Below are 15,883 nucleotides of genomic sequence, written 5' to 3'. Positions count from 1 at the left end.
GGCTGGGTTCATATATGTGCCACTATTCATAAAGTGGGTAGATGCAGTCTTTCATGGACAAGGAATGTATATGATCTGTTCTTGTAGCAGAAGCGGCGACTTCGTGCCCCTTTTTCACAAAGGCTGCTTTTACAAAGCTGCAAAACCCCACGCAGTAAGAGAGCTATGGGCAAGATACGCTTTGGCTCATGCGTTGATTTTGAATTACAGGACATTAGATCTGTACAGTTCCAAATGCATTTCACGCTGACTTTCTAGCACAACCATGATTATTAGAAACCAACCTACAACCTGAAGGCACAGAAGATTAAATTTCAGAGCACAATGACAAACAGTGTAATTTAGCCCTAATTTGCCCAAATTCACAGGACTACTTTATCAAGGGTTTGTTTACTTTTTAAGGCTGAAGCTGTCAGAGTGCCTACGTTGGCACTGAAGGTAGAATCCTGAACTCCCTTGATGCTGGTGTGGATTTGCTTTCCTTTCTTCAGCTCACATGCACTTCTTGTCTTGCTATGAGAGAAGAACAAGAGCAAACTCACCAGTCTGGCCCCCATCACACTCATTCTGCCAGGACTTCTTTCCATCACAGCAGTCAGATGCAAGTTATCTTGAAGCACTTTGCTGTCCATAGTAATCACTATTTGTCTGTAGGGTAGTTTCTGTCCTTTGGCTCCATCGAGGAACTGCTCACTCATATATTCTGATATAAGCATCGTATGTGCCTGCCCCGCTTCCCCTTCTCTTCTGCCAAAGAAATGAAGGTGACAGATCATGATGTCCTTATCACTTACAACTTGAGCGCAGGGTGTCTTCCGGAAAGGCTTTGAAATTCCAGAATGAACAAAGAGATGATTCTTGCACTGAGTTCCTTGATGTAGAGAGTTTGTTGGATTATCTCAGGGTCTCTGTTAACCGTTGTCTTCTGTTTCATTTCAGATACTACAAGTTTATCAAGGCCACATTTGGAGAATTCTGGCTCTGTAGCTGAAGACTTTGATCCGACGTTTGGCAGCATAACTGATGATTCTTGACAAATTTTCCAGTCAACAAATGGGAAAGAAGAAAGGCCTGTTGCTTTTTGACTTCTAGAGAGACTTGAGAAGGGACAGTGGAATTTACAAAATGCATTCAGGAAAATGGAAGGTAGAAGATGATAAACTAAACTGATTTTCTCATTGCCAAGAGAAGTCTAGGGAAAAGGACAGAGAAGCCATGCCAAGGAGACTGCATAATGTTGAAAAGAAGCTGCAAGAGCAGGAGGTCCCGCAGGAGCTCTCCCGGGAGCACTTGCATAGCCCGAAGGCAGGCTGCACGGTATGTCCCTCCGAGGGTCCTATGCGTGGGCAGCACCTCCCAGCTGCTCCACACAGTGCCTTGGTAAGACGCAGGACACTAGTGCTGGGACCTTCTTCTGGGTCATCCCCATGGTCCTCGGGGGAGCCCCTGTTTGTGATGGAAAGAAAAGGGGTAGGAATCTGCCTGATCCCTGTATTCTTTCTTTGTATTGTTATTTAATAATTCCTGGTTTCTGGGAGGTCTGCTTGTTTTCTCTCTCAGGTTGTTTGCGTAACATGATCTTGCAGCTGTTCTGCATGTTTTATGTTCTAATAAACGTGGATTCAGAATCTCTTACTCCGAGAAATAACTAAGAAAAAAATTTAGCAATCTCAGAACGCTACTGTGTTGAAACATAGGTACCCCTTCACTTTAGGGGAATACCCCTTGTCTAGAATGTGTCCTGACTTGAAAGTTACTTTTGGTTAAATCTGCCATCCTGATAGAGTGGAATCCTCTTCCCAAACAGGAATTGCAAGTTGTCTCTGAGTTCTGTTGTGTAGATGCTATTGCTGCTCCAAAGTCTCTGATGTTCAAGTTGATGGCACTGTAAACTTGATGGTTGTAAACATTGCACTTGTCTGATAACATATTTTTAAGTAACCAAGTGAGCTAGTTGGGTAGGGTTGGTTGCTCCTGCAGTATTAATGACCTATATCATCACTGTAGATGAGAGCCCCATTTTGCTGGGCTCCGTTCATAGCAGCTAGTCTTTCCACATTACATTCCCAAGTGATTTTTCCATATACTAGCAGTGTGTGTCTAAGTGACTGTCGTCTTCTGGACCACGTTGAAAAGACTAGGTTTTGATTTGAGTAGTCCAGCATGTAAAATTATACTGGGTGAGCACGAATTTTGCCTTGATTTTCAAGCATTCCTAGAAATGATTGCCATTTTCAGGGGAGCCAGGAGTGGGAACAGCTCCCAGTGGTTCAGGGCTGTAGGGATGAAGGCCCCTACCAGAACCAGCTTCCTGCGAATGTGGCTCTGGTCTGTTGGGGAGGTTTCTGGAGGGCTCCATGTGTGGACACGTGTGTGGCAGAACCCAAGCTGAATTTCTGGAAGCGGGGCAGGACGCTCTAACTACTTGCACTGCTGCAGTGTGTGCAGTCCTGCACGTTTCTGCAATGGAGATAGTTTATCTGGAGGATGGTAAACTAGTCTTGTAGCTCCCCTGTATACTTGGAATCCTGTGCAAAGTCTGTCTGCAGATTTGACTTAAAGGAAAGCCTTAACAATTTGTATTGACATTTCTACCTTTATTTTAGTTTGTTTTTAAGCTGCTGTGTGCAAGTGGTTTCCTTGTCTATATGTACTTTGTTCTCCTGAAAAAGAGATTTCCTCATAAAAGCACTTTGAAAGTTACTGATATTATTAGTTCAATATTATGCACACAATTTCAAAACAAAACAAAATCCTCCTCTCTTTTTTGGAAAAAAAAAGAAGTATTATTGAGTCGAAGCATATGCCATCTTCATCCCCATTCTCATGCAAGTCTGAAGAGGTGTTGAGCCCATTGTGGATTTTCTTGTCCTTCTCTCTTGTTTCTGCTCTTGGGAAAGCAACAGAAAAGGTTTCTTGGCTCTTGATAGTGATCTGCAGCAATTGCAGCAGTGGTTGCATTATTGTTCCCCCTGTAGAAGGTAGAAGTGACTTGCAGGTGTGTGAACACTCACATAAATGCACATCCATATGTCCATCTCTGCACCAAAAATATCTGAGTACTTCATTTCCATGTTGGAGAACAGATGTTCAGTTGTTTATATATACTGTAGTTGTACTTAAACTGCCTGACCACTGCCAAGGCTGCTCAGGGAACAAATATGTGCCCTTTATTAGGCTTTTTAAAGAATTATCTTTGTTCCAAGAACAAAAATAAATATGTCACAAGGCAGGAAAGTGACATGGGCAGGAATGGGCATGTATTTTAGAAGTTAGCTAACAAAATTTACAAATACAACCTAGATTTCCAAACTTGCAGCTTGGTATTATAGCACCAGACTTCTCTTGATTTCCAAATTATCGCTCTTGTACATGTCGCACCAGTATTTGATCCACAAGACTGCCTGGAAGTAAATTAACTGGTTCTCTGTTTGGAAATAGTACTTTGTATTTTGCAGTTGTTTCTATGAGAGATCTGTTTTATTGTGTTAATTTTACATCTGTGTGTTTACAAATGAGTACTTTTAATGCATGTTAATTATAAGTAGTAGTGGCATCCCGAGAATAACGTGTTTGCTCTTCATGATTTGTAGTGCTCACTCTTATATTTTAACTGCTCAGTGCACCCATGAAACAGGTTGCCACTGAGATTGTAATTTAAGAGAGACATGGGAATAAAAGTCTTCCTTAATTTTACTAACAAAATGAGGATAAGGAAGAGGACAAAGACTGAATTTTATGATGGTGTTAAATGAATCAGTGATAAACTATAAATCTGTTTCATCTTTGCCAATTCAGGATCCATGACCATAATGTAGAGTTGTTATTTATTTTGTGCAATAGACTTTTCTCAGCATATCATAGATCTTGTTTTTCACATGGCAGAACAGAAGAATTCCATAGCTTTATATTTCTGATCCATAATGTGTGAAATTTCAAAGGTTATGTTTCATGATACGAGCTTCAGAACTTGACATTTATGGAACAAATAGAAATCTGGGACAGTGTTGCTGAATGCAACCAAGTATAACATAGCTTTGTTGCTATTTACTTAATTTTTAATATTCAAGCATGTCATGCATTTAAACTCAAATGAAAGTGGTTTTCTGCATTAATGGTTTGTTTGCATGCTGCATTGTTTCATTATGTGTTGAAAAGTTGTGAGAAAAGAAAAATAATTTAAAAGAAATCCTACGCAGCAGTAAGATAAGAACATAGAGCTTGACATTTTGCTCTTGGGGCTTAGACAGGATCTACTGCATTCTTTTGGGGATGTATTTTTTCCCCGCAGTTACCTTTTAGTTTATATCGTTTTCTTTCATATCTGCTTCAAGGAAAACCTTTTTATTTTATTCTTATTGAAGATGGTCTGCCATTTTGTCACATCAGTTTAAAAAAAAAAGTCTTTCCTATGTTGAAGTCAACTAAATATGAAAAGACTGTTCTTAGAAGGGACGGTGGCATTGGTGAAGCCTCCAGCAGACTGGTGCGCAGTGGGGATGGACACTCCCAAAAGTAGAAGGAGATCTGCCCTTATGACCTCTTCTTAAAAAATCATCTTGGATTGGAACATTACTGTTAGTTGTATCTTCATTTTTTCTTTTGTCACGTGTTTTCAGAATTTGTGTTTTCTTAGTACACATATTTTTGTGTTATTTTGAGTTTCTTTGGTTCAAATTGGGTTGAGAGGTTACTTAATGTTTTCAGCATTTAAACAAATGCCTTTAATTATGCCAGACCCTGCCTAATGACCATGGCAATGTTATTCAACAGATGGTCACAGGTTCTGTTTTATGAATAGGGATATTGGGAGTTCTTCATGCTCATTATGTACGAGAGATTCACAGATGTACTTTAAGAATTCGCTTATGAGAAGCTGGACGTAAGTACTATATTTTGGTGATGATTTTGAGAAGGATTTTAATGTTTAACTTGCATACCACATGAACTTCTGTTTTCTTTATTTTCTCTATTTCTGTGCTGTGCAGGCAGAATGGTAATAATGTTTTACAGATTACTTTGACGGTGATCAGTTCTTCTAGGAATTTAGAGCTTGCAGCTTTTTTTTAACTCAAGCATTTACCACAAAGTGATTGAAAGCATTTGAAATGTAAACATGGAAGCTCATCTTTTTAGGAGAAAATACGCTTTATGCAAGCTATTATACATGCTGTATATATTTCTGTGTTACTTGAAATCGTAAAAATGATTCTTTATCATGTGGCAGAAACATTGTCTCTTCTCACAGACAGCCCAGCTAGGAGGTCATATATCTAAATATGCATGAGATGGAAGAGGTTATGTCTGTAAAAGCTGCAGATGTGGCTTGTGTTAGTTGCTGTCTCTGTATCCACAGTGAGACTCGGAACAATTTTTCTTTGGAATCAGTTTAAGAAATTCTCATTTTCTTCAGTGCTTATTACAAATTTGACTCATCTACTCCGTGTTTATTCCCTTCACCCAAAGCGCTAAACCTAGAGATTTGTCTGCTAATGGGGACTAGGAAAGCACTAAATGAGCTGGTACGCTGAGGCCTCAATACAGCCAAGCAGTAAGTGTATGTTTCACTTTGAGTAATCCCATTGACTTCCTAGCTAAGCAGAATTAATCTTGGGCTACAAGATTCTTGTCTCATCCTACAGTAGTCTGGTATCCTAAAATTAATACCCCTCAGGCTAAGCGCGGAGCAGTTATATATTCCTCCTTGGCAGTGGCTGCTCACGGTGCCCTTGGTTTATACTTAACTCCTCCTGCTGTTTGGCTTTTCTAAAAACTAGACTTCAGTCTGCAATTTCTTGGTTGCTGCTAATGTTTTCTTGCAGAGACTTGCGTCTCCTAGATCGTAGACCTACAACTTTAAATTAGAGTTATAGAAATGCAAGTGTGATTAGCTAGAAACGGTCTCTTCTACTAGACAGGATGAGTCAGCAAAGCCCCAGCCATCTCTTTACTGTATATACCAGAGGCTAGACTATTTTGTTGATATTTTATTTCCTTCCTGCCCTGCCTCATATCTTTCCTTTGTCAAATGAAATGATGGAGGGGTGCAAGGAAGAGTATTAGTCTGCTTGTTGGACACTGCACATTTCATTGGCACTTTGTGTTAAAGTTTTGACATAGCAATGTCCACCTTGTTTTAAAAGATGTTCGTCCTATAGCCTGTCTTTCTGCTTTCCCCATGCGAGCATCTCTTCTGTCAGTCAGAGTCGTGCTGCACACCCTAAATTTTGCACTCAACCATGGGGCCCGCGTGGCGATCTGCTCTTTGCATTATTCACAGAATCCCAGAACGGCTGAGGTTGGCAGGGACCTCTAGGGATCACCCAGTCCAACCCCTGCTCCGGCAGGGACACCCAGAGCAGGGGCACAGGGTCCATCCAGGCGGGTTTGAAGATCTCCAGAGCAGGAGCCTCCACAGCCTCTCTGGGCAGCCTGTGCCAGGGCTCTGGCACCCTCACACCAGAGAAGTTCTTCCTCGTATGGATTCTTGTGAAAGCGGAGACGGGCAGAGGCACCAGCAGTGAAATAATGAACGTTGCAGGGAAAAAAAGAAAGAAAACTTCAAAGCAAAAATGTGTCTGAGGGGAATGTCCTCGCTAGGGTTGTTTCTCACCTGTTGAGGTGCTTGCCTGCTCACTGAGCCCGTCTATCTCAGGGGCGGGCTGTGCGCCACATGAACCCTTGTGGACACGAGTCCCTGGCGCATTTTGTGGCTCTGAAAATTTGTCGTGGCAAACGCTTGTTGTTGCTGAAGTGCCAAAACTACCCCCACGCGCTCCAGGCCCACCGCAAGTGGCCCTCCCGCGTCTCAGAAGAAGGTAAGTGGTTCTGCTGACCGCCACGGCCGCTGCCCTCGCCACAGCAGGACGGGCGCAAAGAGCGCCCCCGAGACGCGCGGTGACGGGAGCGCCGCCCGTGCCTCACGTTCATGGCGCCCGACCCCGCCTTTGTTTCACTGGATCTATAAACCATAAAGATGGTGTATCCGAAAGGCGCTGGCAACAAAGTTACGGCCTTTGCTAGGGGACAGAGCGACCCAGTGATCTTGCAAGGCCACTTGCTGGAAAGAGGCTGAATTTTAGACTGGGAGATGACGGGGTGTCGCTTGGGCAGCAGTGAGGAGCCCTGTGGTGTCCTCTGCGATGCGTCACCCCAGCAGCACCAGGGCTGGGTGGCACTTCGCGCGTACACGGCCACCGCTTGGCTCTCCTTTCAGTTGATCCTTAAGGGACTGTTTGTTACTGTGTGCGTCACTTTGCTATTGAATGAGGGTCACACGGCTTGACACGTAGCTTGGCAGGACCGTGCACTTAGCAACAGTTTGGGTAATTTGGGGTATTATTTGAGAAATGTTAATGGTTTGGAATTTTGTGCCTGCAAGTGTGACTGTCGTTGCCCAAAAGCAATATGAAATCTCTGTCTGGAAAATGACAAAGATACAGTTTGTTTTTCATTGCTTTGTGCTTGCTGCTTTGGATATGTACAGATCTGACCAGCTTCTTTTCTTTGTTTGATTCCAAGTGCTGTAATTTGCTTTTTATTGTGAAGTCCTTATGTGTATTTTAAGAAGTGTACTATAAAAGGAGTTAATCAATGAAATAGCTTTTGTGTGGCTCCCTCTATTTTATGTTGTAAAGTGTGTTATTTAGAAGAGTAGAGTGATATTGATTTATTTTTCCAGAGGGTTTTTTGACTTAACTATGGGAACATTTTGGAAAGATATTACAGATTAATTGAAGATACAGACTAAAATGTATAAGTCATTGGTCATTCATGCTCATAAAGCTACAGGGATAATTCGTATCAAATACATACCTTATTGGTACAGTATCACTTTAATAAATCCTCCCGAAGACCGTAACACAAATCACAGCTATAAAAAGAGAGTGCACAGTAAGATTAGACAAGAACAGACAGGATGATGTAAGAGATCAGTATTAAGCCCAACCCATTCTGATTTGTTCCACAGTTTTAATGTTTGCAAATCTATTAACTGGCAAATATTCATATTTGTATATAATAGGACTTTTGAATCAGACAGCATTTTTCCATATAAAACAGTCTGCCAGGTATTTGCTATTTCTAAGCTTTAAATATTTTGTATTACATTATCAGCCCTGCATTCAATCCATTTATGAAACACAAAGCACTCCCATTTGTGGAGATTTATTTTTGTATCGTTTTTCCCCAGATTTGCCAGAACACCATCATGTTCGTGTTCTGAAGGTTAATGCCCAAAGTCAAGCAGACAGAAGCCAAGTGCCGCAACGTTTCCAAGATTAGGACTGATTCCCTTCACAAAAATAAATGATTCCTGCCATGTTCAGTGATTTTGTGCAGCGCTACTCACGGCTCAGTGAGTGCATCAATACTGTAGTCCTTACATGCTGTACATGCTGATGACACTCTGTGTTAACTTGATTGACTGAGCAGTATACTGGAGAGGATGCACCTGCAAGAGATACGCAGACATATATTTTTATTCTGGTTTTAAAGCTTTTATTTTACTTATTTTTTTTTTATTTGGAAGTCTTAGTTGCAAATTCCATGGGTAATCATGTTGTGCTGCTAAGGTAGAGCAAACAGTTATATGCTTCTTTGTTGTCAGAACTGTATTGGAAAATGATATAAGGTGCATCTTCTTTCTTTTTATAACCAAAAGCCTGATTTTATGTTTTAAAGGAAAATGACATAAAGGGGACGAGTATGAAGTCTGGCAAATCAGTAGCTATGTAAATTATGCTTTCAGAGATTCAGTTTAATGGTAGAGAAATGTCTCATGCAATTCATTTATGAGCAGTATTTTTTGTTACATTTTTATGTTTTGTTATCATTTTTGTAGGCTTTAAGACAACAGCAGAAAAGAAGAAATGGAGTCTCAATGATGGTAAACAAGACTGTTCCTCGTGTTGTTTTGACACCATTAAAGGTGTCTGATGAGCAGTCGGATTCACCTTCAGGTAAACAGCTAAAGCTCTGCTTGAAAGATCACTTCTAGTCACAGAGCCTTCCTGTGAATCAGATATGCAGCAGAGGGGGTTTGGAGCTGCTGAAAATAATAATTCCATGATGGCTTTGTTTAACATTCTTTTTTTTTCTTGTCAAATCTGGTGACTTCAGGATGCAGATTTTTCTTTAATTTTAATAAATAGCTGAAGAGACATAATAAAATGACAATTGAATATAGCAGCAGCTTTAAAGGAATGCAAAATAACGTTTTGTTGGGCTCTAGTGGAGGACCACATGCTGGTACTGAATGCCATAAAAAGGGGAGAGAAAAAAAAAAAAGACAGGCTTTTCTGAGGGTGTGAATTTGTGTCTCAATTCTGCACTGCAATACTGGGAATCTTTTGTTAGCTTTTCTTGTTCTGGTACCATTCTTACCACCACAGCGTAATCCTGACCTTTAGTTCTGGCTGTTAAATTGCTTCATTTTATGAGATTCCTACATCTGTGTTTAACACAGATTGACAATTGGGTTTACAGGCATAGCTTTTTATGAAAGTTATTTCACAAAGAAATGTGTTTTTTTTTCCTCCTTTAGATTGCTTCAGAGCCCCATAACTTAATGTTAAAATTATTTTTAAAGATATCTCTTGGGCATTAGAGGAAAACATTATTTTTATTAGATCAGTGAACATTTTTATTGACTGCAGTGTTCAGTAAACTTTAGTTTTCACCACTTAATTGATTTATTGAGCTTTTACTTCCATTTCCTCTGATGATGAGGAATCGAATCGTAACCAGAAAATCGTGACTTTCAGCCAGCAGATGTCATATTTTTTATTAATCTTTTTTGTTGTGTTAACAGTGTGTGTGTGTTGGGAGGGAGAGAAGTGCATCAGTTTCACATTTTAGATTTTTGTTTTCTTTTCCTCAGGGTCTGAATCTAAAAATGGTGAAGCAGACGGTTCTGATAAAGAGATGAAAAATGGGCAAAAGTCTCCAAGTGGAAAACAAACAAGCCAGCACTTAAAAAGGTTAAAAAAATCTGGTTTAGGTGAGTAAAATGAAAATAACTGTCTTATCTGTTACTGTAGTACTGTTATTTTTGAAGACTCTATGTCCTCATTAGAGTTTTATTTTTCTGGCTTATCATCTGGGTTCTTCCTGAACTCAGGAGATGACTCCTTCTCCAGCAACGTTTTTCTTTCTGTCCTCCTACAAAATCTATAGGGCTAACTCTCCCAGAAGGCTTCTCTGTTGTTGCTTTTTGAGGTTTGACACACCTTAAAAGACCTAAGCAGCCAGTGGTCACTTAGCAGTTGGCTTCTGATTGCTGCATTATGCTGTTGTGTGTTGTTTATTTTTAACCAGCAAATATTCTTTTTTGCTGTTACATACATTTTTACTGCCAAAGCAGATAACATTTTCTTACATATATGTCTTACGAAGATGACCCTCTTTTCTTCCAATGCATTTTCCCTTGTCATACTGAGTATTGACATTATCATTTTTGGTTGATTTTCTTTGTTTGCTGGCCTTGTTTCTTCAGTTGTATCCTTAATTATTTTGAAGCTATATCTCTAGAGATGTTTGATAAAATTTCTGTTTGTTATTTTCCACATTTTTCAGCAAGATTCATGGATGATCATCTGTAATTAATAAAGAATGTTCTCTGAAGAGATGATAAGAGTAAATTCTTAATAGCTCTGTGTGATATGCCGATTTTCTTGCTCTGCATGGAATATAATTGGAAAAGTTCCCTCAGGAATAGAAAATGTAGTGTTCACTCAGACTCTTGTCTTAGCTAAGCAAAGCAGAATAATTATATAACTGCTCCTTTATCTTTACAGAGGACTTTTTGCATTCAGCAGACCGCTGAATCATTTAGAGAAATATTTCATAATGTGACCAAGTTGGAAAAGTTAGCGAAAATCTTTTTGTAGTGCTTGGATAACCTCAAAAATTATTGAATGTCTTTATGGTGATTTTTTTTTCTTCTTACCTTGTCATATTTATCACATAACAATTCTGTAAAATAAACTTATGATACTTTATTTGCTAAATAACGTAGCTTGCTTGTTAAATCTGTTATAACCAGTTTCTGGTGAACTTTCATTCGAGCTTTAATATTTTCCAGCCTCCTGTGAAATTCGATTTCGTATATAATCTTCCTGCAGATTATTCATCGGTCTCTGGGAGATAGGTCATATTCTATGTTAATCTAATGGCATTATCTAAACCTGAAAATCTTCTTCAGGATTACCATTTTTGTCATGCAAACATATGTCCAATCCTAGATGATTTCCTGTAACTTTCCTCTGGATTTGATTGAGATAATGCTGTGGTCTATCAAGTCCTCCCCATGCCCTGATATCCCATCAGCTCTTGGCCTCTGAGACCATGTGTAGAATAGATGCATTATTTTGTGTGTGTATTTCAGAAAAAAATAATCTCCCAGCCTTTTTTGGACACAATCAGGATTTGGAAGGCTGGAGTCTTGCTTCAGGTTTACACGTCTCTGTTTGGGTGCTGATGAAATGCTCACTATATGGCCCAGTACTTCTTGGGATGCTCCCAGAACAGTTGTGGAGCATCTTGGAGAGTTGTCCAGGATCCTATACAGGGTGTATTTCCATTCTAGGCATTGCTCACTGGTCTGAAGCTCTGCTGGTCTACCCAATAATCACTGCATATTCTATTAGATAGACTTGGTGATCCTCAATTAAATATGGCTTCCCCCCCTTTACTTAAAAACTTATTTTGAAGGCATGATTTCCATTTACTTCCTATTTTGTTTTCCATACTTCGATGCAGAACTATGGGGCTTCCACCCCTTTCATAGTTGTTGGAGACTAACCTTTCCAAGCTTCCAAGTTTGAGCTTTTCTGTCCTCTTTCATGTCTCGTTTGTGATGCGGTCAGCGGTCCCTCCATCCCTGAACGACGACAGCAGCCACGTAAGAATTCAAAACGTCTTTCTGGGTAGGAAAACGCCGTGATAAGCACTGGCTTCCAGCTTCCTCAGAGGCCCCATGCTATTCCCAAGCATTTCCCTAAATGGCATCACCCCGTCGACACCTGCAGCAAAGATCTTAACGTGGCAGCTGGTTTGTATCTTAGAAAGGGGGCAGGAGACAGAATTTGCTGCCCTGAAGAGCTTCTTTTTTTTAAGTATAGCTTTTATATGCATCCTTAGTGAGCTAATGGCCTATCATCCTAGGAGTAATATACATTTCTCAAGCAATTTCCTCCACAAATTGATGCAATCTCTGTAGTAGCCTGGATTACTGGTAGGAGGTCAGATAATGCAGTAGAAAGATGTTACTACCTTTGCAGTCCTGTAGTTGGTTTTATTTTGGAATGCCTGGGTGTTACATGCAAAATGTTGTGGATATATTAGGTTAAAAAAAAGTCACTGGAATTTGGAATCACACAGATGATAGGAACTGGTATTCTGTATTGGTTAAGAAAAAAAGGAACATATATATATATGCATTAAAATTAGATACACCGTACTGCTTGTTTTACACGTGGGGATTGGGTTCTTTTTTGCATTTATATTTAGTGGGTTGAACAGATGGTGAGGACAGTTTATTGCGATGTACTCATTAAAATGAGCACTTCTTCCACACAATTGTCCTTTATAGCAGGGCATTCATTTGTTTGTAATGGAGTCTTTGCTATATTGAAATATAGTAGGTTGGAAATATGTGTTGGAAAAGGTTGTCTTCTGCTGAATGCAAAGTAATCCTTGTCTCATTCAGTTAGTACTGCCTGCTAAAAGTAGCAGAAAATTGCAGGAATGTTTGTGGGAAGCTGTGACTGCGGGGGAGCTTGCAGAAGTTACAAATTTGCTGCAATTTGTTATTTTTTTTCTTTCTCCATTTCACTTGTTTTGTGGATGATGTCATAGGCTTTCAGGGAAGCCCACACCATAGACTTCTAAGGAAACAAAACCATAATTTTCATTAATGTTACTGTTAAGTGCCTTGTAGCATTTGAGGAGTCCCTTATTATGAGTATACACAAACTCCTCCAAATAGATCTATTCTTCTTGAATCCATTTGAATCTTGCTGAAAGGTCCTGTGTGAATGCCAGATACTGCTCATAGTAGGGGAATATTTTTCCCAATTGTTTTCCTAGAGGCTCTGCAGGAAGTTGTACAGACCAAAGCCTGAAGGAATTGGAACTTCTTGGTGTCTCCTGGCCACCTGTGTCCCTGACTTATTCCAGTTTCAGATTGGATGCAGTGGAACGATCTGTTAAGAGTGGATGAAACAAAGGACTGGATCACTACGTAGACACCCTCGAGCAGGCTTTTAAGGGCTTTAAAAAGTATCCCTTAAATCCCAGAATCCCAGAATGGTTGAGGCTGGCAGGGACCTCTAGAGATCCCCCAGTCCAGCCCCTGCTCCAGCAGGGACACCCAGAGCAGGGGCACAGGGTCCATCCAGGCGGGTTTGAAGATCTCCAGAGCAGGAGCCTCCACAGCCTCTCTGGGCAGCCTGTGCCAGGGCTCTGGCACCCTAATGTTATCATAGAAATAATAATTTCAAAAAATGGTGCCGGAAGGGACCTCCAGTGGTCGTCTAGACTGTTCAGCAGTCCTACGGCAAGATCAGTTGTACATTTGTCATTCCTGACAGATATTCTTCAAACCTATTCTCAAAGCTTTCCAGTGATGGAGACCAATGCCTCCCTAGGGAATCTGATCCAGTGTTTCCTTGCCCTGCTTTTTTCCAGTATCTAACACAAATATTTCTTACTGTTTAAGCTCATTACATTTTCCCAATGCATAGCCAGAACACATTGTTCCCTAAGCCTTGTGTATCCACCTTGTGTGCATTCTCCCTGACCTGCACCTTTTGTGCAGAGCCTCTGTGGAGTCCTCTTCATCTTGAGCATCTCCAGGTGCAGTGTAACAAGTTAGGCAGCCCCAGTGCAGATGCAGAACATGCAAGTTCTGCCTAACGATTCATTCCCACCAGCCTCATCACGCAGCCTTTCGCTTAGGACTAGATGCTTGCTAGATGTTGATGAAATGACAGGAAGGTTTTCTTCTGATGCTGGGCTGGAACATCTCTTGAGCTGGAAGGAAGAATATCTCAGTTACAATGTTGGCTGGAAGCTCAAAAGGGAATATAAAAGAAGTTGTTCAAATACTTAGAAAAGGCTCTGTTCCCATTCTTAAAGTACTGTTTCTCTGGAGCTCATTGTATTTCACAAAATTATGAAATGTTTAAAAATAATTATTGTTCATATTCTCTTCCTTTGTTTGTGTTTAAAGTCACTTTTTGTTTATTTACTCCAGGACATTTGAAATGGACCAAAGCTGAGGATATTGACATAGAAACGCCAGGATCTATTCTAGTGAACACTAACCTGAGGGCTTTAATCAATAAACACACCTTTGCTTCTTTACCTCAGCATTTTCAACAATACCTCCTGCTTTTGCTTCCAGAAGTAGACAGGCAGGTAAGTAAACACATACTATATTTATTGTCATACTTAATGAGACTTTTTATCAGTGTGTTTACATAGGTTGACTTCTTCGACTTGCAGTTTTTCTAGGAAAAATAGGAAGAAAACAGCTGTGATTTCTTAAGTAAGGAGACAGAATGACTGTAAATTTGCCTTTGCCTTGACCAGCTCCAGCTGCCTTGGGGCCTTTGTTTCTTCCCCACTCTGAAGGCTCTGCAGCTCTGGGATTTGTCGAAAGGCAACTGGCCAGCAGATTGTCCTAACTTCCAAAATCTCTTAATCAGCTTCTCTACCTACAGCATTAAAGATAAACCTAAAAATTCTCATTGTCAAGCTTATGTAGGGTCTCCTTTCATCCATTTCTCTTCCTGGGCACTCCACCAGAAATGCCCAGTCACTCTGAGTATTTTGGGAGTGCCAAGGTGGAAGCAAAGATTCACCCTGTTTTACCATTTCCAACAATGTTTAGTCCTTTTGGACCTACTGTTTAGTTTGATTGCCCCTAAGAGCAAGAAAAGGCCCTCTGGCATGTCTAGCAGTTAAAAAATACCAGAGAGGTCCAAAACACCTTCATTTTTCCCCCTGTCCGACTTCAGGATGTCAGTAATTTCATTGATTTCAGTGGGATTACTCATGTACTTAACTCAGACACATTCTTAAGCACCTTGCCCAGTCAGAAGGCATTGCATTTTATGCAGTTGGCCAGTATTCCTCTTTCTATGTATTTTCCAGAAAATGCAAGTCTCTTAAATCAGACTGTAGAATGCCATGATTTTATTTTTTAAGCTCTCTCTCTCTCTGTAGTGTGGTTAAAATCTACCACAAAAAATAAATCAGGAAAAATCAGTTCAGTATGAGGCAAAAGAGAAGGATAAAATATATTGACATACATTTATTCAGTGACTTACCAAATTAGGTCCTTTATTTTATGGACCAAAGTTATGCACTTTAGTAGTGGAATATTGGAAAGAGAGCATTAAGAAACAGAGCCATAGCAGTTTCTTGAGTTCCTGTAATGCATTCAGAATCAGTATTGACATATTTTAAGAGAACCTTTTATGCTAGCTGTTAAACAGATTTTAAAACTAGTACATTCCAACATCTTGCTGATAGTTTTGAAGTTTTTTTTTTTCTAATGCATCAGAATAGATAAAAATGCCTGATGGATAAAAAACACTTTGTCTCCCACCATCAGTGTTTGTGTTCTACACTGTAAATATCCCGATTTAGAGGTTTCTTATTTAAAGACTGCAGAACACTGGAGTCTCTGAAACCGAAAAGCCTTTTCTGCTTCGTAGTAGAGGTCTTAAAGGAGAGTTCTTGGTGCGAAAATGAGGATATCTGTGTTGATTTCAATCATAACTGAGTGGTGAAAATCTCGTCATTTCTTTGTAATTCTTGTGTCGGAAAATGTTTGCATAAAACATACATCTTAAGTGTTACTTCTACAATGCAG

At 40.1% G+C, this 15,883-nt stretch overlaps 1 protein-coding gene across 1 annotated transcript in view; it reads left to right on the top strand.

The window, feature by feature from the left end:
- The window catches only part of ASXL3 (ASXL transcriptional regulator 3), a 383,284-nt gene that overhangs the window by 14,901 nt on the left and 352,500 nt on the right, over window positions 1-15,883 (top strand). The window contains exons 4-6 of the mRNA XM_088536351.1: window positions 8,843-8,960; window positions 9,881-10,000; window positions 14,258-14,421. Coding sequence (XP_088392477.1) covers window positions 8,843-8,960; window positions 9,881-10,000; window positions 14,258-14,421 — 402 coding nt within the window. The remainder of the gene's footprint in view (window positions 1-8,842; window positions 8,961-9,880; window positions 10,001-14,257; window positions 14,422-15,883) is intronic.

Source organism: Tinamus guttatus, unplaced genomic scaffold (assembly GCF_059628265.1).
Source record: "Tinamus guttatus ecotype Peru unplaced genomic scaffold, ASM5962826v1 Tinamus_guttatus_pri_ptg000659l, whole genome shotgun sequence".
Taxonomy (NCBI): Eukaryota; Metazoa; Chordata; class Aves; order Tinamiformes; family Tinamidae; genus Tinamus; species Tinamus guttatus.
Note: the sequence above shows the minus strand (reverse complement) of the source record. Positions and strands in the feature narration are given on the sequence as shown.